Source organism: Urocampus carinirostris, chromosome 20, assembly GCF_059441175.1.
Source record: "Urocampus carinirostris isolate Australia breed hairy pipefish chromosome 20, RoL_Ucar_1.0, whole genome shotgun sequence".
NCBI lineage: Eukaryota > Metazoa > Chordata > Actinopteri > Syngnathiformes > Syngnathidae > Urocampus > Urocampus carinirostris.
The window spans coordinates 16385524-16413114 of NC_142368.1; the positions used below are offsets into that span (position 1 = coordinate 16385524).

The following is a 27591-nucleotide window of genomic DNA, read 5'->3' on the forward strand; positions in this document are numbered from 1 at the left end:
TGAGAATGTCAGTAAGTGGGTATGGGTAGGGCCTTTACAGAGGTTGGTTGGATCCCTTAACCACTAAGGTCGTAGGGGCACCAATTATTGTGGTGTGTCTTGGGCGAGTGCCGCCTGGTGGCGCCCATCCCATCCAAGCCAACATATGTTTACACCTGGGGATCTTTCGCGTGTTCGGCAAATGTGCTCTACAAAATAGGTGGAAGGAAGAGTTGCATGAAGTGGATAGGGTAAAAAATTCTGAGCTTCCATTCTTAAAAAAAGAAAGGTTAATCCTTCACCGGAGCCAAGGAGAAGAACAAATGAGGCGACTCGAGAGTGTTAGTGAGGTGGTCCGGGTAGCAAACGTCAAAGAAAACCCTCTATAATATTAGGGAAAAGAACTGTTGTAGGAAGTGGTTTGGGGTTAAAATTCTGTGCGCCTTTTCTTAAAAAAATAAAGGTTAATACCTCACTGGAGCCAAGGAGAAGGGCAAATGAGATGATTCAAGAGTGTTAGTGAGGGGGTGTGGGTAGCAGTCATCAGAAAAACCCCTCTACAATATTAGTGGAAAGAAGCGTCGTAGGAAGTGGTTTGGGGTTTATATTCTGTCATGATTACCCAAGTGGAGCCACCTGGGGTAATCTTTTGGCGCGCTGGAATGCGCTTCCTGATTGGTTTATGTTCCCTTTTTAAGCACGCTACGCGGAGACCTCTTCGTCGGAGGATTACTTCTGTACCCCGTATGACTCTCCCGATTACCTGTGCCTTCTTGTTTACCTGATTCTGCCTGCCTGCCTCCAATCCGACCTGCTTCCGTCCCACGCTACGATCTTCTCTCCAGTCCCGGTAAACTCGACCTGCTTCCGTCCCACGCTACGATTGGCTACGTGTTCCGAAGTTGTCTTCACGGCGTTGCTGCTGACGTTCGACGGTCATCGCGTCTCCCGCTAACCCTGTACGCTTCCCCAAATAAAAGACTTGTAACGAACGCTCTGGGGTCTCCTGCTCTGTTCTGGTCCTCCTGACATATTCTGTGCCTCCTTTCTTAAAAAGAAAGATTAATACCTCACTGGACCCAAGGAGAAGGGCAAATAAGGTGACTCGAGAGTGTTAGTGAGGTGGTGTGGGTATCAGACATCAGAGAAGCCCCTCTACAATATTTTTGAAAAGAAGCGTTGTAGGAAGTGGTTTGGGGTTAAAATTCCACGCTTCTTTTCTTAAAAAAGAAAGCTTAATCCTTCACTGAACGTTTTAAAGAACCCTAAATGGATTCCTGTGTCCTATCGAGTAGATGAATCCCTCCAGGGGTCGCCGCGTCATGCTGGCCTTTAGCTAACGTCTCGTTCCATCGACGGGCCAACCAAAAATCAAGAGGGGACGAGGAGACTCACCCATGGGCGTTCCCACGCCGTAAGCTTTGGAATCGATGAGTCCGCCGATCTGCGTGAGGTTGCAGTTCCGTTGCGTGACAAACTCGATGGTGGTGGACTCCATGAGGAAGGCGTACTCGGACGTGAGCGCCCTCTGGATGCCTTCATCCACGTTCTTCACCATCACCGACTGCCGCCGGCTGTTCATGAACTCCCACATCTTGTCGTACGTCGAGATCTTCGTCTTCTGCGTGGAGAGGGGCGAGCCGAGACCGGGACCGGATTGGAAATTAGTGTCATTATTGCAAACGATTGAAATGACTGCATCCGCATCGTGCTTTTCATGTCACCGAAATCAGCAACATTGATCTGAAGACGAGGCAGAAATACAAGAACTATCCAACCAATGGTAAATCATAGGTCGAGAAATTTGTAGTTTTCTTAATCCACATCAATGTTTTTTTTTTACTGAACCAAATTGTTGTCCCACTAGGAGGCGAGAAATATTACACACTTCCCCTTTAAAGTGGTGTAAAAAACACTTCCATTCAGTGAAAAACAACAACTTTAAGTATCGTTCAGATTTAATTTCCCCTTATGTTCCTGCGCTTGGAAAGTGCTTGTCTACTAGAGAGGAGAGAGGAGAGAGGGGAGAGAGAGAGAGAGAGAGAGAGAGAGAGAGAGAGAGAGAGAGAGAGAGAGAGAGAGAGAGAGAGAGAGAGAGAGAGAGAGAGAGAGAGAGAGAGAGAGAGAGAGAGAGAGAGAAAGAAAGAACATGAGGAAGAAAGAAAGAGAGGAAGAGAGAGAAAAAGAGAAGTGAGAACGAGATAAATAAAGAAAAAAAATAAAATGAAGAAAATAAAGAGGGAGAGAACAAGAGAAACAGAGGAAAAGAGAGAGAAACAAAGCAAGAAAAGAGTCAGAGAGAAAGTGAGGGTGAGAGAGTGATAAAGACAGACAGGGACAAAGACAATGATAAGGAGTGAGATAGAAAGAGGGAATGAAATAAAGACAGAAAAAAAGAAATGAGGAGAATGATAAAGACAGAAAGCAAGAAAAGAAAAGACAGAGAAATACAGAGAAAGGAAGAAATAAAGGTAGAAAGAGAGAACCAAGAGCCAAGAAAAAATCGGCGGCCACTACTGGTGGAAAATTAGAATAAGAAATGAGCAAGAGAGAAGCCAAGACTGATCATAATGATTGACATTTCAGGCCTGATTTCAATTCGGGGCCTAAGATCACACCTCTAGATAATGGTGATAAAATCGTATATTAAAATCCATTACTAGATTACTAGATCTTAAAATATTTAAAAACTAGATTTAATTTTTTTGCCAGTATTTTGCCGGAGTCTCCCTCTATTCTTCCTACCTTGAAAAAAGTCATAGTGGCGCCATCCTCCACCACACCGTAGAGGATCTTTGTCTGCTTGGCCAGGTCGTCGGCCGAATCGATGGGGGACTCCATTCTCTCCACGGTGAGGAAAGCGGCCAGGTTGGCCGTGTAGGACGAGATGATGATGAGCGTGAAGAACCACCAGATGCCGCCCACAATCCGCGTGGAAAGAGCCTTGGGCATCAGCTCCGACCCTGGAGTCGAGTGGGGATAATGGAGGCGGCGGTCGTTAAAGCGACAAACCTATACGTCGGCTGGGATCATGTTTCCCGGCTCTCTCTGTCATGTTTCATGAAACTAATATATATCTGCGATCCATTATTCCCAATCATTCTGTTGAGAGTGGGTATTGGTATTTGTCAGGTCTGGAGACCCCTTTTTGGTCGTTTTGTCAACCAAAACGTGAACTGCACTTGTGCAACCACAATCCCTTATCCCCATTTGCATATTGCTGGGAGCAAGAGCCGGATGGGCAGACTTTAGCCAGGCTTGGAAGCGGTTTTTGCCATTCTGTCCACCAAAAAGTGGACCATGATCCATTATCTCCGATTGCATATTGGGCCAGCAAAATATATTTTTGTTTGGCCTAGCGGCTCTTTTTTAAAGTTCTGTCCACCAAAAAGTAAACTGCACTTATGCGACCGCGATCCGTTATTTCCAGTTATATACTGTTGCAAGCAGACACTTGCAGGGTGCATTTTTGACTGGCTCGGTGGCCCTGTTTTTTCTTAAGGAACTGCCAAAATTGAACTGCATTTGTGCTGCCGCAAGCCATTATCCCAGATTGCATATTGCTCGGAGCAGGAGCCGGCAGAGTGGACTGTTGTCAGGCTCTGAAGCTATTTTTTTTCTGTCCAACAAAAAGTAGACTCTACCCGCGTGGCCATGATCCATTATTCCCGAATGTATATTGGGCCTTTGAAACTCTTTTCTGTCCGCCCTAGCAGCTCTTATTTTCCGTTTTGTTCACCCAAAATTTAACTGCACTTGTGCTACCGCGATCTATTATCACCAGTTATATATTGTTGCAAGCAGAGAATTGCAGAGTGCATTTTTGTCTGGTCATTTTTATCTTAACGAACTGCCTAAATTGATCTGCATTTGTGCTGCCGCAAGCCAGTATCCCAGATTGCATATTGCTCGGAGCCGGCAGAGCAGACTTTTGTCAGGCTCTGAAGCTATTTTTTGCCGATCCATCCACTAAAAAGTGAACTCTACCTTTGTGGCCATGATCTATTATCCCCGAATGTATATTGGGCCTTTGAAACGAATTTCTGTCCGGCCTAGCGGCGGTTTTGTACATCAAAAATTTAACTGCACTTGTGCTACCACAATCTATTATCACCGGTTAAATATTGTTGCGAGCAGAGACTTGCAGAGTGCATTTTTGTCTGGTCGTTTTTATCTTAACTGCCTAAATTGAACTTCACTTGTGCTGCCGCGACCCATTATCCCCGATTGCATATTGCTGCCAATAAGAACTGGCAAAAGGAACTTTGGTCAGGAGGTGTGACATTCTATCTTACCTAAAATGAAATTCATGGTTGTAGCCGCGTTCCATTGTCACTGGCCAACTATTGCAAAGATCAGGGGCCGAGCACGCAAATTTGCGTCATGTGTAGCGGTTCTTTTTTTCCCATTCTTTTTGCCCAATTTAACCGCACAGTTTTGGGCACAATCCCCAATCCTTTATTTCTGAGAGAGAGCAAATTTGTGTCTTATATGGCAGCTCCTTTTCCGTTTTTTTTTCTGCCTAAAACACCACTGGTGTGGCCACGATCCATTATTCCCGGTCATCGATTGCTGCGAGCGGGTTGCATTTTTGTCGCTATAAAGCCGATCCATTTAGGCTAAGCATAAACAAATCTATTATTTCTTAATGTTGTATAACAATAATATATACATTTACAGTTTTATATACACTAATTTATATCATATATATCTCGCTGTAGTGGTTACCAAGGACCCGTTTTCAAACTCTATTATCCCAACCTAAGTCAATCCACACTTACGAGTGAGTGCATGAGAGTCATGTAACCAAGGTAACCTCAGGTCCTGACTCCACACCCCACTGGTCTCCAGGTGCCGATGAGCCCAGCAAAAAACAGAGGGAGGACACCTGCCGCGGGATTAACACCTTTTGAGGGGTTTTGATGGATCTTGGGCTTGAAATTTGCAATAACGTAAGATTTTTTCCGCGTAAAACTACGGAGGATAGGGGCCTGAATCACAGGGCTAACAATAACAATACTGGCTAGCAACGACTTATAGCCTGCAACCAAGCAGCTAGAATGAATGGCTAGAGAAGAAAACAGTGAGAAGTCCAAGGGGCCTGACTCACGGGGGTAACAATAATAATACTGGCTAGCAGCCTCTTACGGCTTATAACCGAGTGGCTAACATGAATTTCTAAAGAAGGAAAAAGTGGCAAAAAGTAAACTGTGCCTAAATTGTGACTAACTGCGAGCCATTATCGGCAGCCAAGTGGCTGACGCGAGTGGCTAGAGGAGGAAACAGTAGAAGAAACTCAAAGATGTCTAAATCACAGAATTAAAAATGACAATAGCAGTTACGTTGGCTCATCGGAGGGGACGATTTCAACGCTGTGTAAAATGGTCTGTTAGCTTAGCGCTAATGCAAGCTGATGAGGCAGTCCGTTCAAATGCTAGCAGGAAATTAGCATCTACTTCGGGAAAGCTACTCCTTTGAAATAAATGGATTTGATGCTAAGGAACAATAAAGTAGGAAATTCGTCCTAATCTATCAAAAACTACCTGTCTGTTCCTGCTCCAATTGGCCACTTGATGGCACTAGTCTGTCATGTTTGCATAATACATACTTCAAACGTAAAAAGTTTCTATTTATTTCGAGTCATTTTTGATCGAGAGGATTTTTATCATTCATTGTATTTCAGCCTTGAATGTTTTTTAATCCGAAGAAGTAGATATGCTACAATAATGTAAGAAACTCTTCCCAATCTATCGAAAAGGACGTATAATTATTTTAAAAAATTCTGTTGATTTAAGTATGTATGTATTCACACATGAACACAATGCCATGTGATAAAAAACGCTGTGAGCATGCTTTTTTGAATAAGAAATATACAAACAGGTTGCAGCGATGCTAAAGTGAGGAGCGAAACATGATAACCATGGAAACAAAGGTTAGGATTGTCAAGAAATGGGAAGAAAGCACACTAATCGCTACTCTTGCTTGAAAGTGTGGCTTCAACCGGTCGACAATTGGGACTATTATAACAAAAAAACAAGGGAAACCGCCGTCTCCTCCCCCTTCTGCATCCACTTGCTACTCCAATAGGCCATCTCAAGTTACATCACACTAAAGGTAAATACAATTATATTTAAGTATAGTTATTCGTAATTTAATTTAATCATATGGCTTACTGTATACTATGTTCCTATTTAATGTTTTATTTTGGGGTTTGGAATTAATTAGCATAAAACTTTGTTCCCTATTATTCAGCATTATAACTTTGCGATTCCCACTTGAGAATAGATTCATGTCGTATCCCAGGGGTCTACTGTATTATGCACACATGGCCCACTGATGCCACCTAGTGGCCTTCAAGTGTATTTAAACGACGTTTCATGTAAAACAGTGTTTCTCAACCGGTGGGTCGTGTACCTGTTTTTAGTGGGTCTTGGGCATTTGCCTGAGCAAAAAACAAAGGGTCTATTACAATCCTTAACAGTAGATGGCATTAATGCCTGGGTCAATAATTTTATCCTGTTCAGTAAATCGGAATGTTTGATTGGGACCACATTTCAGTTTCTTCTGATTTTGTTGGTTTTATTTCCTTTTTTTCTGGGTCCGAAGAGAGTGAGTGAAAATAATGCTAGAAGTCGTTTTGGTTTTTGAAAAAAAGGTAAATGTATTCTACTATCTCTGTCTTAATCCGCACAATTATTTCGCCGGGATTTTTTTCCTCTTTGGGTCGCGGGGGTGGAATCGTAGGTAAGTCAGACCGGTCGGGAACCAAGTCCAAACACTCCCTAAGTGTCTTCTTTCTATTCCTCTTTCATCAAATTTCTCACCATTGTTCCTTTCAAAGTCGAGTTTAAAGAGTAAAGCCGGGTGTCGATCTCAGAAACACACAAAAACAGCCCCGAGACGGCAGGGGTATCGAGATTTCCGCAGGCCGAGGGCCGCTACCTTGCCGCATGAGAGCCCCGACTCCGAACCAGAAACTATTGAGGAGCGTAAAATTGTTTTCCACCACGTCCGAGTCCGGGTTGCACGGGTGCGGGTTGTACCACTCGTACGGGCTGAACCTGTGAAAAACCATAAAAAGAGCAGGGGAAAGCGTGTTAGCGTGGAAAAAGAAAGGGCGAAGCGTGACAGTAAGGGGAATACATCATAATCATAGAAGTCGGGGAGTTTTACAAGGATGAAGGGATCGTTTGTTTTAGAGAAAATGTTAGAGTGTTATGAGAATCGAGTCGAACCGTAATGAGAACGGCGCCACTTTACGAGTGAAAGGAATGGAAGCGATGTTACGTTAAGGGAAAGAAACCTTAAATTAAAAAATGACAGGGACACCTCGGTCCCGCTTATTCATTTGTTATCATTTTCAATAGGATGTTTTAATTTTCTGGCAGTCAATAGGATAAGTGATATTTGACGATATTTAGTTTTCAGATCGATACCAAGTGAGTATATGTTTTGATGCGTAAAATAAGTATAAAGTATCTTAGTTTACATTTAAAAAAAATATTCTTCATACAAATTGAGAACGGATAAAATAATCAACTATATTTTTTTGTTATTTTTTTAATTAAAATTATAAAAGTATATGCTGTCTGCTAGGTTACATCATTTTGTTAATTTCAAGCTTTTTTCTCTGTATACTTTCAAACTAATGGACATTGTAAGTGCTTTAAGAATTTATTCCAAAATATTTCCACAAAATTAAATCATTTATGTAAAAAAAAGCACATTTTAGAAATAGTTTCTATTAAAAAATGATCTCCTGTGGAATGCAAGTGACACTAAAAGACGATGGAGGAGCAGATAACAATAACTGTAGCTGTGACCATAGCTGGCATCGAAGGGACTAGCATAAGTGGCTAGAGGAGGAAACCGTGGGGAAGAAGTTAACTAAATAAACTTCATTTATTCCTAATGTAACAGTGGCAGCTAGTGGCAAGCCATTGCCTGCATCCAAGTGGCTAACATGAGTGGCTACAGAAACAAACAGTGGAAGAAAATATTCAAAGATAACAAACAGGACAAACAATAACAATACTGGCTAGCAGCGACCTATAGCCTGCAACCAAGTGGCTACATGAATGGCTAGAGAAGAAAACAGTGGGAAAAACCTAAGGGGCCTGAACCACTAGGCTAACAATAACAATACCAGCTAGCAGCAACGTACAGCCTGGGACAGAGTGGCAAACATGAATGTCTAGTGAAGAAAACAGTGGAAAAAAGCCCAAGGGGCCTGAATCGCAGGGCTAACAATAACGGCTAGCAACGACTTATAGCCTGCAACCAAGCGGCTAGAATGAATGGCTAGAGAAGAAAGCAGTGAAGAGAAGTCCAACGGGCCTGACTCACAGGTGTAACAATAACAATACTGGCTAGCAACGACTTATAGCTTGCAACCAAGCGGCTAGAATGAATGGCTAGAGAAGAAAACAGTGAAGAGAAGTCCAAGGGGCCTGACTCACGGGGGTAACAATAACAATACTGGCTAGCAGCCTCCTATGGCTTTCAACCAAGTGGCTAACATGAAGAGAAGGAAACGGTGGCAAAAAGTAAACTATGCCTGAATTACGAGACGAGCCATGATCGGCAGCCAAGTGGCTGACACGAGTGGCTAGAGAAGAAAACAGTAGATGAAAATCAAAGATATCTAAATCACAGGATTAAAAATGACAATAGCAGCTAGAAGCGAGCCATAGCCTGCAGCCAAGTAGCTGAAATAAGTTGCTAAAGAAGTAAACAGTGGGGGAAAAAAAAAGGTCAAACCTTCATTTACACGGAGCATCTAGCGTGTGTGGCTCGAGATGGAAACGGAGAAAAAAATGAAAGGTTCCTGAATAAATGGGAATCAACTAATAAGTGAAACGTAACTGGCCATTTTAAGTACTAAGAGCAGCCCGGGTACAAGCTACCTTTGCAAAATCCTGACACAGCCTTCATTTTAGAACTTTCCAGACCAAGTGAACTCCTATCTAATGAGCAAACGTAAACAAAAATCCCTAGCGGCCCCGGGGCCTGAAACTGGCCGTTGCGGAGCGAAATCACTCTCGCCTCCATCAACTTATCGGCATTCTCAAACGGTTTGGCTTTATTGCGGCAACGGATCAATAAGGTGGAATAACAGCGTCGCCGGTGATAATGGCCTCGCCGCGCGATGATCTGAGGAGACGCTTTTCTCTCCAGACTCAGGAGCTTTTTGGGCGTTTTTTCAGGACAGAGGGTCACTCGCGGACGGCTCTTATTAATTAGCTTGAGGAAGAAGTGGCGTGGCATTAGCGCAGGGGGGAGAATGGGTTAAGGTTAATCATCAAGGAGCCTGATGGAGTTTGTGCTCAAGTGCTTGATGCATGGCTTAGGGAAGGTTGGAGAGACCTTCGGGTGTTATCCTCAAACGGGTAGTGCATCTGATTAGCCTCAAAAGAAATTATATATATTTATAAAATGTATATATATAGATATAGTTCCTAGTTTATTGTTGAAAATAGAGACCAGAATCCCTATCAATATGAGAAAATCTGCAAAGTAGCCCCTCTATTTCAAACATGCTCTTTGCCAGTCCACGCTTGCACCAATAGTCGATCAAGGATAATGGATCGCGGTGGCGCAGGTGCAGTTCATTTAAGGCAGAAAGACAGGGAACAAAAGAGCTGCCACACGGAACACAAATTGACTCTCTTTGCGCCCGTTCTCAGATATAGTCGACCAGGTATTATGGAGGCCACCCAAAACAGTGCTGCTCAATTTAGGCGAGCTACATCACTCGGCAATAGTTGACTGGGGATAATGGTTCACAGCCAAAAACGTGCATTTAATTTTAGGCAAATAGCAGTTGCACAGGTGCAGTGCCCCATTTGTTGGAGAGCTACCGTGCTCAACAAAAATGTGCTCAGCCAGCCAAAAAAAGTCCCGTGCTAGCACCAATGCGGTAGGAGATAATGGATCGCGGCTGCAAGAGTACAATTCACTATTTGGTGGATAGAACAGTAAAAAAAAAAAAATTTGGGATAACGGATCGCACGCTAGCAGTTTGCCATTTGGTCAGCAGAACGGCAAAAAAAAACAAACAAACAAACAGCAGAGCCCAATAAAAAAACACATTTTGGCGGCCCCCGTTTGCAGCAATATACGATTAGGGATAATGGATCACAACCCCATGTGTGCTATAAATTTTAGGCCGAAATAATGACTGCAGCACTGGACATAAATGCAATCGGGGATAACGGATCACAAACTCATGATTGCAGTTTACTCTTGGTGGGCAGATCGACACACAAGAGCCCCCAAAATGCGATTGGGGATAATGGATCTGCGATGCACTGGGGGATTACAGTATCTGGCGGCAGTAACCTCAGGAGGTAGACCGAGAGGTCGCAGGTTCGATTCACGAGTTAAATTTCAAAGTGTCCTCGGGCAAGACACTGAACCCCTAATGCCCCCGATTGACTAGCGGTGTGTGAGTTTGTGTGTGAATGGGTAAGTATGAAGCACATTGTATAGCGCTTTGGGAGGTCCTCACTAACTTGAAAAGCGCTATTGAAATGTCTTTTATTTTGACGAGTCGGAAAAAATAAAAACTACGCTAGTTTTAAAAGTTCCTTTTTTTTTTTTTTTTTTTTTTTACGTTTTTAAAATCTTGAGCTCTTCTTTAGGATGACATTATCCCCTTAAAAGCAAGTCCCGGCGTGTGAAAATATCATTAGCTTCCGTTAATAAAGAGAGAAATAACATGGAAGCGTTGACGGCTCAGAAGGGTCCGCTGGGAAAAACGTGTTTGTCTCTCCATTCCGAAGGGGAAAACACGCTCAGGCAAAGGAAGGAGGCGCGAGGAAAATATATATCTAAAACGTCTTTGTTTGTGCGTGTGGGAAGCGCTTCAAAGATGCCAAATCCCGAGGGGAGGCTCCAGTGTTTTATTGTGAAAGACCACGTTTTCGCAAACTCCAAACGTTTTATTTGCGAGGAAGAAAAAAGGTGAGAATGGAAGATATCAGACGTTTATCGAGAAAGGATTCGGAATGTTATAAAGTGCAAAGTTCATTAAAAAAAACACAGAATAAGATCTCTTGAAAATATAAAATGCACTACTTTTTGAGTCGGCGATACTATACTGTATTTTTGCATTCAATGGCTATGGATCCAAAGCTGGCAGTGACGCTAAAGGGAGAAGGAAAAACATGGTAACCAGGGAAATGAAGCTTGAGTTTATGAAGAAGGCCTGAACTACACGTTTGTCCAAGTTCATCAGCATTTAAAACATAAAAACACAACACTAATATTTCTTTAAAAATATTTTTTTACATAATAGTAATGATATATTTTATTTTGACGGGTTTAGGTAAAAAATATTTAGAGATTTAACAACGAAAAAAACCCAAAAACGGAGACATTGAATTTTGAAAAATGTAAAAAATAAAAAAAGTTTGCAAAATGATGTATTTTTTCCCCCCATTAAAATAGAAACATTATATTCAATGTTATAAAGTTTTAATAATTTCACATATTTGTTCCTATATTTTCATTTTAAAAGTATTAAGCCTTTCAAAACCTTGATTTATAAGCACAGTAGCAACTAATCTGAATCTCATTTTGTGTATATTTACAAATCGGTTAAAATATGTATCTTCTTCTGCGGAGCCTGTGCATACACAGCAACACTGCCCCCAAGAGGCCAGGTATACAAATAACAGGGGAAAAAAAATCATTGATTTTCTTTTTTTTTTTCTCATAACTAAAAACGTTTTATTTTGGTAGGGAAGCGAGTTCAGAAGAACTCGATTTGACCTCCCGATTTTCCAGACTGTGTTTAAAATCATGACGCATACGCAACAAGATCAAAGCCGGTGCGTGAGATGAATATAAATAAGCTATAAATTTGGATTTTTGTGTTGTTGCATATCCCGAATTAACTTCGGCGAGGGTTGCCGTGACGATTTGGCCCTTTTTGTTTTCTCTACGTCAGCAATCGATCAAAGTCGTTATTATGGGTTTATAACGAGACTATGTCTTGAGTTCCGTCTTCAAAGTCTCTGCTCCTTTAAATGTTTATTTGTCTTTTAACAGAATACTTATACACAAACTACAGAAAAAAAATAAATCAGGTTTTCTTCCAAAATGAACACTATTTCCACCTACAGGATTGGAGTGGGACTGCATGAGTTGGAACAAACACCAACAATCTTGGTAATAAATACATTATAATAAAATATTTGAAGGGATTTAAAACTATATAGCGTGTATTTTTTATTTTAGAAGTATTTACTCGCATTTTATCTTTTGCGTATCTTTAAATCACGTGATATTTATAATTTAAAGGAATTCAAAACAAAGTATATAAATGAGTAGCATAATACCAATAGGAGAAGTTCGGTTTTAATACATAATAAACATCGCTACCTACAGGACTAGTGTGGAACTGCATGAGTCGGCAAACTGAGTATCTTTAAATTTATGAATGAGTACGATCATTATTCCTGGAGAGGGATGGGCGCCGCCAGGTTGTACTTGCCCAAGACACACCACAGGAAGTGAAGTATAATTATGATTTTTTTGGGGAAAGAAATCCAATATTAGAAGACAGGGGTGTCAAACAGCCGACCCACGAGATAGAGAAGCGCAAGAGAAAAAATGAGCTGCAGGTTGAAATATGTCCACTTGATGTTGCCAAAGCCAGGCGCCTCGAACAAACGCTGTACTTGGATTTCTCTCTCTTTTCTCTTCCTTTTTCTTTTTCCCTCTCTCTTGATCTCTACTTCTTACCACTTATTTTCTGTATTTCTTTCCTTCTTTCTTCCTCTTTTTTTCTTCTCTTTTTTTCTTCCGCTCTCTTTTTCACCATTTCTTTCTCTCTCACTTGGTCTCTTATCGGCTTTCTATCTTTTTCTCTTGTCTTTCTGTCTCGCTTCTCTCTTTTTCTTACTCCCTCTCTTCCTCTCCCTCTCTCTCTTTCTACCTTCATTTCTTTCTTTTTCTATGTCTCTCTCTCTTCTTTTCTTGCTTTCTGCCTTTAAGCTCTCCTCCTTTCCTTTTTTTCTGTCTTTATTTCTTTTCCTCTTTCTGTCTCACTCCTTATCATTGTCTTTGTCCCCTCCTGTCTTTAGCGATCTCTCACCCTCACTTTTTCTGACTCTTTTTTTGCTTTGTTTCTTTCTCTCTTTTCCTCTGTCTCTCTCTTTCTCTCCCTCTCTTTCTCTATTTTCCTCATTTTATTTTTTCTATTTATTTCTCTCTTTCTCTCTCTCTCTGTCTCTCTTTCCCGCACCTCTCTTTTCATCTCCCTCTTTTTCTCTTATTTCTTTCTCTCTCTTTTTCTTTCTCTTTCATCTACAAGTCCGGCCCCCGAGAGAATGTTTTGTTCCTTCATGTGGCCCCCGAGTTAAAATGATTTTGACACCACTGTTTTAAGAAGTTTAATATCTTGTACCATGTTTTTTTTTAATCAAACAGTAGAAAATTTACTTTGTCACAGTTTGCCATTTGCAGATTTAAAAAAAAAAAACATTACATAAAAATGTAAACCAATTAAAAACAAAGTCGATGATTTAATAAGCAGCAACTGTCAAGAGCAGCTAACAATAACAAAATCAGCTAGCAGCCATAGTCTGCAGGCAAGTGGTTATCACGTGTGGCTAGAGAAGGAAAAAAGTCAAAGATGCCTGACCCTCGGGACTAACACAATAAGGGCTGTCAGCGAGTCTAATTGGGACTAACAGTAACAATAGCTGCTAGCAGTGAGCCATAGCCTGCAGCCAAGTGGCCATCAAGAATGGCTAGAGAGGGAAACAGAATGAATCAAAATTAAAAGGGGCCCGAATCACTGTACTAACCACCACAATAAGGGCTATCAGCGAGCCTAGGCTGCTACCACATGGCCAACATAGGTGGCTAGAGGAGGAAACAGAGTGAAAAATAGCCAAATATGCCTGAATCACAGGACTAATAACAACACTGGTTGCTAGCAGCAAGCTATAGCGTGGAGCGAGTGGCTTGAGAATGAAACAAGAAAATAAAGCACAATATGCCTGAATCATGGGTTTCAGCATGACTATGTGAAGGACAATGCAAGCTGTATTTGGCGCTTAGCGGCAAGCCATAAACTGTGGTAAAGTGGCTAACGTGAGTGGCTAGAGAAGGAATCAGAGGAAAAATAAAGCACAATATGCCTGAATCATGGGACTTGTCAGTGTTTACTGGCATGACTATGTGAAGGATATGTGAAGGACGAAGAAAGCTGAATTTAGCAGCTAGGGGCAAGCCATTAACTGCATTAAAGCGGATAACATGAGAGGCTAGAGAATAAAACGGAGGAAAATAAAGCAGAATATGCCTAAATCATAGGACTCAGCAGAGTTTACTTGCATGACTATGTGAAGGACAAAGAAAGCTGTATTTAGAGCCTAGTGGCAAGTCATGAACAGCAGTAAAGTGGCTAACATAAGTGGCTAGAGAAAAAAACTGTGTGAAAAAAGCAGAAGATGCCTTAATCACAAGACTCGGCGATTATCACATTTGGGACGCAGTTGTATGTGGTAAGTAGCCGTTAAGTGCTAAACGGACAAGCTAGCTTCGCAAAAAAGGTCATTTGGGCTTCCGTAGTTGCAAGATGGCCGCCAAACATGCCAGCTTCTTCAAAGGGCGTCTCAAAATTCATGATTATAACAACATGAGTGACTAGAGAAGGAAATTGTGAGAAAAAAAGGATTGTAGGTATTTTCATGATAATTATTTTAATCAATAGGGTTTTATTTGAATGAATTAAGTATTTTTACACTACTCGTGATCGCTATATAACACACTGGTGCTTTAACATGAATGGCTAGAGAAGGAAACAGTGGGAAAAAGTGTTTTTCTTCTATTTTTTATTATTTGAATCAAAAGGGTTTTCGTAAGGGTCGCTATAAGGCACACACTGGAGCTTTACCATGAATGGCTAGAGAAGGAAATGATAGAAGAAAAGTAATATTAAATGGGTTTTTTTTTGTTATTATTTGAATGACTAGTGTTTTATTTTAATGATTGAAGTATTTATACACCACTTGGGGTCAATATGTTACACAAAATGGAGATTTAACATAAATGGCTAGAGAAGAAATTAGTAGTAGAAAAGTCATAGTAAATGTGTTTTTTATTATTTGAACAAGTAGTGTTTTATTTAAATGGAGTATTTTTACACCACAAGGGATCGCTATATAACACACTGGTGCTTTAACATGAATGGCTAGAGAAGGAAACAGTGTTATTCTTCTATTTTTTTATTATTTGAATCAAAAGGGTTTTCGTAAGGGTCGCTATAACGCACACACTGGAGCTTTACCATGAATGGCTAGAGAAGGAAATAGTAGAAGAAAAGTAATCGTAAATGTTTTATTTTCTTATTATTTGAATGAGTAGTGTTGTGTTTCAATGATTAAAGTATTTTTACACCACTTGGGGTCAATATATTACACTAAAATGGAGCTTTAACATAAATGGCTAGAGAAGAAAACAGTAGTAGAAAGGTCATAGTAAATGTGTTTTATTGTTATTATTTGAACAAGTAGTATGTATTTTTACACCACTAGGAGTCGCTATAACCCACACTGACATTACCTGGCGATGACGAAGAGCACGCAACTGACTCCCAAGCAAGCCAGCAGAATATACATCCAGATATCCGGCGAGAGGGGGTTGAGGAAGGAGAAGACCCCCGGGTTGGTCCCGTTGGGCTTGCGGTACAGGATGCTAATCCCCAGCGTCATAAAAGGCTTGGAAAAGTCGATGACCTTCTCCCGAACGTAGGTGATGGCCAACGGCGCCACCGCCAGGTCCACTTTCTGCAAAACACAGCGCGGATGAGGAAGAAAACCAAACGGAAAAAACAGGCAGAGCGCGCAAATCAAATTAGCATTCCATTTTTTGCCGGGGTCGAGGAAAAGCCGGGGGGGAAATCATCGGGGTGGCGGGTTCACTTCGATTATCTATTCTTAATGGAAATGACTTCTCCACGTTTGTGTTTGAACTTCCCTGATCCGTGTCAGAAAGGTGAGGCATTTGGGGAATGGATTTATCCAGCAGGAGTAGGGCTTCTTCCACGGTGAGAATGGATTATAAAAAAGGTCATTACAAAAAGTTGCCGGTTTTCTATTGGCTCGCAAAAACGCCGATATAGTCTCGGCTGAACTCCCTCCCACAATGCCTTTTTTCTCTCTTCATTTATTTAGAATCTCTAATGTTTTACAGAGACTTTGCAAGCGATACAATATATATTTTGTTCCGATTTTATTCACTATAGGTCCCAAAGGTTGCAATGCTAAAGGAAGAAGCAAAAACATGATAACCATAGAAACAAAGCTTGCGATTATGAAGAAATACAAAGAAGGCACACACATCCTACCCTCACTAAATAGCATGGTTATAACCAATTGACAATCTGGACTGTAATTAAAAATAAAAAGGCAATGAAAGCTAGATAATCAAGGCATCGTGAAAATACTGATCTGCTGGTGGCTGAACCACATCCCACAATGCCTTTCTGCCTCATCATTAAGTTCAGAATCGTATATTTCGTAAAGACTTTGCGAGTCGGCGATACAATACTGTATTTTTTTACTGTATTGATTTGCTGTGGGTCCCAAAGCTTGCGACGATGCTAAAGGGAGAAGCAAAATCATGATAACCATAAAAAAATCTCAAATACAAAAAAGGCACACGAATCTTTACCCTCGCTAAGGTAGCATGGTCGTAACCAATCAACAACCTGGACAAATATTAAAAATAAGGAAGTGATTATACCAGGAAATTAAATGCATCATGAAAATGCTAACATTTTATTGGCTGAATTACCTCCCACAATTCCTTTCAGTCTTTTCATTCCAGTCAGAATTTCGTGTTTCATGAAGACTTTGCAGGTCTGTGATACTCTACTTTTTGTACGGTATTTATTCGCTATGGTTCCCAAGGCTTTCAATGATGCTTAAGGGAGAAGCAAAAACATGATAACCATGGAAACAAAGCCTGTGATTATCTGAAAGAAGACACACATACTGAAAAAAACTAAATATCTATCTACATAGTGTCATCAGTCGCCAACTACAGGCGATAGAGAAAAGTAGGTCATACAATCAAATTACTATAATACATAAATACTACTACAGAAATACTACAAAATTAGTACTACAGACATATTACTACAGTTATACAACAAAAATACTGCAGAAATACAACTCCAGAAGTAGTACAATACAAAATTTAACTCCAGAAATACTGCAAAAATGCGACTACAGTAATACTATAATACAGAACAACAACTACAGAAATATTACAAATTACAACTACATTAATGGTATAACAGAGAAATACTACTTCAAAAAACTTCTAAATCACTGCTACAGAAATTCTACCAATGATACTATAATACAGAAATACCAAAACAGAAACACCACAAAAATATCACTGCAATATAACTATAATACATAAATACTACAAAAGAAATACTACAAAATTACTACTACAGAAATACAACAAAAATATTACTAGTTAGACAACAACACGACAGAAATAAAACTCCGGAAATAGTATAATACATAACTAAAGAAATGCTACAAAAATACTACTAAAGAAATACTACAAAATTACTACTACAGAAATAGTACAAAAATATAACTACAGTTACATAACAACACAACAGAAATAAAACTCCAGAAGTAGTATAATACATAACTAGAGAAATGCTACAAAAATACTGCAAAAGAAATACTACAAAATGACTACTACAGTAACACTATAATACAGAAATAGAACTACAGAAATACTAAAAAATACAACTACATTAATCGTACAATACACAAACACTGCAAAAATACTACAAAATTACTATTGCAGAAATACTACCAAAATACAGCTACAGTGATACTATAATCCAGAAATACTACTAAGTTATATATTTACAACTTGATTTCCTGTAAGAAAATGTCATATTTTTGCAACTAACTAAAGTTGTCAGAATATCCGAAAAAAAAGTATCAAACAAAAAAAAATCGACTTAAAATACACCGCAACAGCTTTTTTCTACTTTATTGTATATTTTTAGTCAATGGCACTCGATTGAGTTGGATTTCAAAGGGGCCTATTACAGCTCCAAGCGGGACTCCTGCTTCCTAATGCCAGTGAAAGAAGCAACTCACGTGATCCATGAGTTCCCGAATCATCCCGTTCCACTGTCCTGTGCTCTCGTCCAGGGCGCCGAATTTTCCGTCCTCTACCAATCTGATCTCGTACTGGAATCCCAGAATTCCCGACAGTTCCCTCAGCAGATCGATGCAATAACCCTCAAAGCGGTCGTTCCCGTACAGAGGCTTGTCCGATTTTTTGAACATCACGTACGGTTCTTCCTGTGCAATGAAAGGAGACGTTCAACCCTCTTTTTCAAACGGCGGCCACCGCTTAGTGACTTAAGACGCATCTCTGCGTTTTCCCTACTGTCTATGTTACAAATCCTGACTTCTGTGTCCTCATGTGTTTGTATGTGACTTATAGGCTCCGAAACAACTGAACCGATTTTCGTAAAAATTAGCTCAATTGTACTTTAGGTTCCTGTGGGTGTTTTTAGCTAGGTTACGTGTAAAATAAAGACCGACAGAATGGATAAACATCTACTTTCATGTACAAGCTGGAGCTCTGTGTGGCTCTTTGGCGCTCCCTAGAGGTCTACCGTAGTTAAAACCGACTTATCTTACCAGGATGGTGGAGACACGCAGAGATTTATTAGCCAATGAGTCCGTAATGTTGGAAGTCTTGCTTTTGTGAGTCTCGGACATGTTGAGACCACTCGGGGGATCCCAAGTCCCGATCTGCAGGGGGACCAAAAAAATTGGAATCAGACTTTTGTAGTCTCGTTCGGAAAACATGTCAGAAAATGAAACAAAGATAAGCAAGAAAAATATCTTGATGGTATGATTTTGCCACCCCAACAAAAACTTCAGCCAAAGAAACAACTACAAACAACAATTTGTTTTTGTTTTGGTGCCCGTCTTGTCCCCAGTCTCCCCTTTTTCCATAAACAAAACGTAAATGTCATTTTTAACAATGTTTTTTTTTTTTTTCGTGCATTTTTCTGTATTTGTTTTTTATCTTATTTTGAAAAATATATGATGCATGTGGGCGGGGTTTTCATGCCTTTGCTTTTTTTTTTGCTTTGTCCATTAACTTTTCTGAAGTAGGTCATGTAATTATTCCGTAGTTGGTCATATGTTATAATGCACTTTTTCCAGGCCTTCATCCTTTGGGCTGAAATTTTTTTTTTAAAAATGTGGCCCGTGAGTCAAAAATGCTGCGCAGCTTTTGTACTAAACACCGAGTTGTGACCTTGTGAAATAGAAGATATCATTTTTACGTAGTTGGTTATATACTATAATGCACCATTTCCAGGATGCATCTTATAACCCAATGTGGCCTGGGAACTAAAATGTTTGCCAACCTCTGTACTAAAAACAAAGTTGTGTTCTAGAATCTTTCTGAAATAGGTCACATGAATATTCCGTAGTTGGTTATATACTATAATGCACCATTTCCAGGACGCATCTTATAACCCAATGTGGCCTGGGAACTAAAATGTTTGCCAACCTCTGTACTAAAAACAAAGTTGTGTTCTAGAATCTTTCTGAAGTAGGTCACATGAATATTCCGTAGTTGGTTATATACTATAATGCACCATTTCCAGGACGCATCTTATAACCCAATGTGGCCTGGGAACTAAAATGTTTGCCAACCTTTGTACTAAAAAAACAAGTTGTGTCCTAGACTCTTTCTGAAGTAGGTCACATGAATATTCCGTAGTTGGTTATATACTATAATGCACCATTTCCAGGACGCATCTTATAACCCAATGTGGCCTGGGAACTAAAATGTTTGCCAACCTCTGTACTAAAAACAAAGTTGTGTTCTAGAATCTTTCTGAAGTAGGTCACATGAATATTCCGTAGTTGGTTATATACTATAATGCACCATTTCCAGGACGCATCTTATAACCCAATGTGGCCTGGGAACTAAAATGTTTGCCAACCTTTGTACTAAAAAAACAAGTTGTGTCCTAGACTCTTTCTGAAGTAGGTCACATGAATATTCCGTAGTTGGTTATATACTATAATGCACCATTTCCAGGACGCATCTTATAACCCAATGTGGCCTGGGAACTAAAATGTTTGCCAACCTCTGTACTAAAAACAAAGTTGTGTTCTAGAATCTTTCTGAAGTAGGTCACATGAATATTCCGTAGTTGGTTATATACTATAATGCACCATTTCCAGGACGCATCTTATAACCCAATGTGGCCTGGGAACTAAAATGTTTGCCAACCTTTGTACTAAAAAAACAAGTTGTGTCCTAGACTCTTTCTGAAGTAGGTAACATAATTATTCCGTAGTTGGTTATATGCTATAATACACCTTTTCCTTGGCCTTACTCACCATTTGTTAACTCGATGTGGGCGAAATAAAAATGAATTGTCCACCCCTTGTACTAAACACTACATTGAGCGCTACAACATTTTTGAAGTAGGCTACATAATTATTCCGTAGTTGGCTATATGCTATAATGCACCTTTTTCGGGCCTTAATCTTTAAGGATGGCCCCTGCGCCAAATTTTTTCAAACAAATGTGGCGTACAAAACAGAAACTCTGCCTACGCCTTGTACATAACACCATATTGTCTAATTGAACTTTTTTGAAGTAGGTAAAATAATTATTCCGTAGTTGGTTATATGCTATAATGCACCTTTTCCGAGCCTTAATCTTTCAGGATGGCCCCTGTGCCAAATGTTTCCAAACAAATGTGGCGTACAAAACAGAAACTCTGCCTACACCTTGTACTTAACACCATATTGTCTTATAGAACTGTTTTGAAGTAGGTAACATAATTATTCCGTAGTTGGTTACATGCTATAATGCACCTTTTCCGAGCCTTAAGCTTTCAGGATGGCCTGTGTGCCAAATTTTCCCAAACAAATGTGGCGTACAAAACAGAAACTCTGCCTACGCCTTGTACTTAACACCATATTGTCTTATAGAACTGTTTTGAAGTAGGTAACATAATTATTCCGTAGTTGGTTATATACTATAATACACCTTTTCCGGGCTTTAATTTTTCAGGCTGGCCCCGTGCCAATTTTGTCAACCAAATGTGGCAAATCATAAACTCTGCCTACCCCTTGTACTCAATAGCACTGTCCTAGAACTTTTCTGAAGTAGTCCACATAATTATTCCGTAGTTGGTTATATGCAATAATACACCTTTTCCAGGCTTTCCTGACAAATTCATTACTCTATGTGACCGAGACTCAAAAATTCTGCCACAATTTTCAGTAAACACCAAGTTGCGTCCTAGGATCATTTTGAACTAGGTCAAATCATTCTTCTGTAATTGGTTATGTGCTATTGGGCACCTTTTCCAGGCCTTCTTCCTTCAGGCTGATGACGTCCAGGTCAAAATCGGTCCGGAGTCCGTTGCTCTTGTTGAATAACACCCGTCCCGTCAGGCCGTCCCAGTGAGCCTATAAACACAACGTTGATAACGATAATGGAAATCCGTTGAGCCACAGCCTTTGCCCACAATATCAATCTAACCTCTAAGCACCTCATTTGATTTCCGAATCATGCGCCGCCGAGCCGTTCTCACCCCTCTCGCCGTCTGCCGCAGTAATTTAGCGCCAGACGGGTTGAGGAGGGGGGAGAACGGTTACGGGTTCACCGCGGGGCTTTGAAGCGGCGCGTTGACGATGCCGGGAATAACCTGAGACCATAACCAACGCCGAAGAACAAAGCCGGAGCTCGGCCGGGCCCGCTTTGATATCGGACGGGCAAAACAACGGGTGGAAAATCAGCGAATGGAACGTGGGTCAAAGGTGGGGCGCTACCTCTTTGATGAGGCCGATGAAGCGGCCGCCGAAGCGCCAGGGCTTGTGGCGGTTGCACTGCAGGGAACTGACGGTGATCTGCTGTGACTGTTGCACCGCCACTGCCACGACGTGCACGGCGTCGTACATCAGGGCCGCGTCCGTCTATGAGAAAAATTGGAAAAAATTGGAAATATTTTTTTAAACATTTGTGACCACCTGAAAGAATAATCTACTTGTTTATTTCAAAATACAATTATTATATATGCACAAAAAAACACATTCAGATACCTTTTCTAAATTTGAGGTATTATTTTGGGGTTAGAACACAGGTGTCAAACAGGCAGCCCACGGGCCAGATCAGGCCCGCTAAGGGATTGAATCCGGCCCGCGAGACAACACTCAGTGAAGCGCAAGAGAAAAACAAGCTGCAGGTTAAGATATGTCAACTTGATGTTGCCAAAGCCAGATGCCTCTCACAAAGACACTGTACTTGAATTTATTTCTCTCTCTCTCTCTCTCTCTCTCTCTCTCTCTCTCTCCCTCTCTCTCTCTTTTCCACCCCTTTTCTCCCACTCCGTCTCTGTCTCTTTCACTCTCTGTGTCTCTCTTTTTCTCTTCCTTTGTTGCTCTTTGTCTCTCTCTCTCTGTATCTTTTTAACTTCTTTTGCTCTAACTTCCTTTTTTCCTTTTCTCTCTTTTATCTTTCTCTCTTCCTACCCTTCGGGGTTTCTTTTCTCTTTTCTCTCCCCCTGTCTTTCTATTTCTCTTTGGATTTCTTTCTTCCGCTCCCTTTTCTTTCCCCCTCTCTCGCGACTTCTCTTTTTATCTCCTTTGTTTCTCACGCTCTCTCCTCTCTCTTTTTCTTTCTTTGTCCCACCCTCTCTCTTCTTTTTCCTCCCTCTTTCTCTTATTTCTTTATCTCTCTTTTTCTTTCTCTTTAATCTACTAGTCCGGCCCCTGATAGAATGTTTGTTCTATCGCGTGGCCCCCGAGTTAAAATGAGTTTGACCCCTGGGTCAGAAGAACCTCGTTTAGGTTCTCTATGTTTTTTTTATTTTTGGGGCAAAGAAAATCTACGTCTTTAATACAAAATAGAATCATAGCATAAGCCCAAAAAAAAACAAAAAACGCATATTCAGTTAATTTAGCAAAGTTTTAAGTATTATTCATGGTTATTCAAGTATTATTCAAGTATTATTCAAGTATTGTTCATTATTCGAGGGGCGGCAGTAGCTCAGGAGGTAGAGCGCTCCTCTTGGGATCAAGGGATCCCAGTTCGAATCCCGGCTCGTCCGTGTTACATGTCGAAGTGTCCTTGGGTAAGACACTGAACCCCCAATACCCCCAATAAGCAGGTTAGCGCCTTACATGGCTGCAAGGCCGCTATTGGGAAATGTGGAGCATATTGTAAAGCGCTTTGAGAAGTCATTGACTTGAAAAGCGCTATATAAAATGCAGATCATTTCATTTCATGGTATATTTATCATATCAGTAAATATAGAAGAAAAAAACCTGGAAGAGCAGCCAAGTATAGAGCAGCCAACAAGTGAATTGGAAAAATCTTAAAAGACGCAAAGGAGAAATGGTTCGAAGACCAATGCTCGGAGTTAGAAGAGTGCCTCAACAAGAACAATTCAAAAAAAGCCTTCCAGATTGTAAAATACCTCACACAAACAAAACGGGCATTCGGGATGAGATAGGGAAGAAGCTAACTGAAGAAAAGGAGATCACAAAGAGATAAACAGAATACTGCCCCAAACCCTACAACCCATCGACACAGAGAGACCCTGAGGGAGGTCTTTGGACATCTTGACGAAAATATGCAGAAAGATCTGACAAACAGGACAGCGGCCATTTGCATGGACAAAATCCCGAATGATTATGCTACCAAAGAAAAGAACCTTCAATTTTGCTCCAACTACAGAACCATCAGTACTAATAATATATTGTTTACAATATCATTAATTTAAGTATTATTTAACTTGTTTGACTATATGTTTCAGGTTAATATTAAAAAATATATAAATAATGTATAATTTAAAGCGGTATTATTGGTTGAGTATTCCTTTTTTGTAAAAAGTAAAATAAACATAACAGAAAAAGAACTCTTTCCCACTACTTATATTTTCAAATCTCAACTGTTTTAGTCGCAATCCATTGTATGAGAAAAATATATATTAAAAATAAAAATTGATGAATAAAAAAAGCAATTTCTTTCATTTTCTTTTCTTTGTTTGTGGCAACGGCAAAGCTCAAGGTCTGTCGCCGTGGAAACTAAAAACTCCCGATAGATGCTCCCCTATTCAAGCCACACATAGCTCATGAAGGTTAAGGGACAAAGCGCGGACAATGCTATTGATTACGACCCACAATAAAACCCACGAACGCACCTTGAAAATAAACAGATAATGAAAATTTACCCTGCCGTAATATTTCGATAAAAACTATTTTGTCCTTTTGATATCTTGTTCTCCGACAATGGCAGCTTCTAACTCTTGGCTCGATGTAATTGCAGGCCTTGACGCAACACGTTTATTACTGCGCTGTGGATTCGTTTAAAAAAAATAACGTGGTATAAATGCCATTATTATAGCACTTTTTATACAGAAAAAAAACTGATTTTATAATACTGTTAATTGGATTGCTGCCATTTGGAATGATAAATATTGAATTAAGTGTACTAAATGCTAATGCTAACATAGCTTTTTGCTAATGCTAGCAGTCGGGTCAAAGCAGAGGCCACAATAGCATTAGCGACATCTGAGGAACAAACATTCAATGCCCTCGCATCCAATGAGCATTGCTATAAACTAGTTTTTAACAGCATTAGCATTAGCAAAAGATGATATCCAATCTGAGGTTTGTGTAAAGGTCCAATTTGATTGACAGACCCAGTCGCTAGCCATATTAGCATTTGCGACACCTGAAGAGCGAACGTTCAAATACTCCCCACTCATGTAGCAATTCTACACACTACTTTTACAAAATGCATGAGACTTGGCAAAAAGCTAATATAGAACCTGAGGTTTCTTAAAAGGCCCAGATAAATTTACAGAAATCTGTAGCTAACTACATTAGCATAAGCAGAACTTGAGAAGAATGCATTTTTGGCCCCTCAAACATATTGAGTGATGCTAGTTACTAATGCTACCCGCATGAGCATTCAACTTACAGTCCTTGGACATTCTGAGTGTTGCCAGTCTATAACGCTAGCATCCATAGCAAAAATAGTTGTTAATGCCAGTTATTGTTCATTCAAAGCCTAGATTTAATCGACAGAAATGCTAGCATTAGCATGAAAAGCAAACGTTCATGGGCCTTTAACATAGAAAAAAATAGCTGGAAGCTAATTTCAGCAGCCTGAGAGAACAGCAATTGACAGTTCATAATGCTAGCATCTGCAGCGAAACAAAATTTTTAATAGTTGCAAATATCTTAAATTCAAGCTTGAAAGTCTTTAAAAGCACATAATATACAGAATCACTTATATAGCCACATTTGCAAAAGAGAGGCTGTAGGCGGCATTGGCTAAAGTAGCATATGAAAACCAACCATCTTTGGCCAGCCAACAAACTGAGCGATGCTAGCTGCTAATGCTAGCTGCATGAGTTGATGTGGCTAGCATTAGCGACCACAGTCCTCGCACATTACAAGAGTTGGCAATCTAAGCTGCTAGAATCTGCCGCAAAACTAGCCGCTAATCCCAGTTTCCGTTTATTGAAAGGTTAGATTTGATGGAGAGAAACTCTAGTTAGCCGCAATAACATGACCAGGAACTGTTTATGGTCCTCGCACATACCGAGCGTGGCTAGTCGCTATTTTTAGCAGCATGAGAATTAGCAACGGTTGCGCAAAAGTAATTTCCGGTACAAACAATGCTAGCAGCCACAACAAAGCTAGCTTATTTAGCATTAGTTGTTTGATTAGAACCGATCTTACGTTTCTTAAAATGCCAGATTTGATTGACAAAAAAACTTAGCTAACCTCATTAGCATGACCAGCAACCTTCCATGGCCCTTGCTAGTTCAAAATACTTACTTCTACAGCAAAGCTTACAGAACATTAGCAACTATCTTATATCCGAGCTTAAATTTAGCTAAAACCCTAAAATCAATGACAGAACCCATAGCTATCTACATTAGCATTATTGCCTAGTTTAGAAGAAGCGTAAGATCAGTTATAAGCCAGCCATTAACACTAATAATGGCTAGCAAGGCAGCAGATATTCACCAGTCACTAATAGCGAGTTCATAATGCTATCTGCAGTGAAACCAACAGCATTGGAAACACGCTTACTTCTAGGCTAATCTTTCTTTAAAGGTATGATATAATTGAAGAAATCCCTAGCTAGAAATGGAAGTCATTAGCCATCATTAGGATAAAGGGCATGTACTTCCTTATGAATGGTTGCTGTCTATGCTTATTAGGCTAGCCATGGTTTCCATCCATACACCGTCTTCAGCTTATTCAAGCTTGGGTCACAGGGGCATCAGTCTTAGCAGGGAATCCCAGACCTCCTTATCAAGAGTCACATTGTCCGGCAAGATCCTGAGGGGTTCCCAGGCCAGCCTAGAGACGTAGTCTCTCCAGTGTGTCCTGGGTCTTTCTGGGGCCTCCTGCCGGTGGGACATGCGTCCAGAAGGCATCTCATCTGGCTCCTCTCAACGCGGCTCAACACTTAGTTCCTCCTGGATGACTAAACTTCTCACTCCATCTCTATGGGAGAGCTCAGCCACCCTGCGAAGGAAACCCATTTCAGCTGCTTGTATCCGTGTCTTGTTCTTTTGGTCTTGCCCCATAGTTCATGACCGTAGGTGAGGAACGTAGACCAACTGGTAAATCGAGCTCCTTCTTCAGTGTCCGTGTGTCAACCTTCTGTAGCCATAGTTTCTGTCAATCAAATCAGCCCTTTAAAGATCAGTTATACGCTAGCTACTAATGCTATTGATAGCAAGAGAGGCTTCAGAGCTTTGCTAGTCACTCACTGCTAGTTCATAATACTAGCATTCACCACAAAAGTAACACCTTGAACTAGCTTATATTTTCTTAAAGGCCTCATTGACAGAATCCTTAGTTAGCAGCATTAGCATGAGCGTTTACTCCGCTTTTAGCAAATAGCCGGCTGACAAAACGGCGTCTCTCATATTCCTTTAAATCGCCGATTTGATCGACAAAATCACGTTTAAACCACACAAGACGCGACTCGTTAGCGTCATTAGCACCTCAGAGGGACAGGATTCAGCTGCCTCTTCATCAGTCTTATGAGTCCCTGGCGTCTCCTTTACCGTGAGTAATTATTTGAATTTACTCTTCTCGTGAAGCTTAGCGTATTTTAAGAGCGATTTGTGATTATTTTTCAGGTCGTAAAAAGATGGCAGGGTCTCACGTGGGATGTTAAACGTGTTTCATGCCTTCAGGTCTCGGCTAATTTTTTTCCCTTGAAAAAGGATTTCTAATACAGTATTCCCCTCGATTTTCACCGTTAATGCAATCCACAACCACCAGGATAACGAAACACAAAGAATCGCCACAGTTTTCCTCATCTGCCCCAAAGCACTGTGGGACTTGTAGTACAGAGACTAATGTGTTATTTGTTGGTGAGGCTAACCCAAGTCTAGAAACATGAGCTGAATGACAACAGACCGTAAAACCCTATAGATAGACAACATCAAGGGCAAACAACGATCCGACAGCTCTTGCTGTTGGCACAGTCTTTAAAACCTGGTTTCATGATTAGAAACAGGAGCAGGTT

General features: G+C 40.5%; 1 protein-coding gene across 2 annotated transcripts in view; it reads right to left on the reverse strand.

The window, feature by feature from the left end:
- The window catches only part of LOC148346385 (glutamate receptor ionotropic, kainate 2-like), a 125890-nt gene that overhangs the window by 16371 nt on the left and 81928 nt on the right, over positions 1 to 27591 (reverse strand). For both annotated transcript variants that reach the window (XM_088325633.1, XM_088325632.1), the window contains exons 7-14: positions 21858 to 22001; positions 21387 to 21494; positions 18684 to 18797; positions 18132 to 18338; positions 15559 to 15782; positions 6922 to 7040; positions 2725 to 2942; positions 1375 to 1600 (exon numbers count right to left, since the gene is read on the reverse strand). In XM_088325633.1, the coding sequence (XP_088181759.1) occupies positions 1375 to 1600; positions 2725 to 2942; positions 6922 to 7040; positions 15559 to 15782; positions 18132 to 18338; positions 18684 to 18797; positions 21387 to 21494; positions 21858 to 22001 (1360 nt within the window). The remainder of the gene's footprint in view (positions 1 to 1374; positions 1601 to 2724; positions 2943 to 6921; positions 7041 to 15558; positions 15783 to 18131; positions 18339 to 18683; positions 18798 to 21386; positions 21495 to 21857; positions 22002 to 27591) is intronic.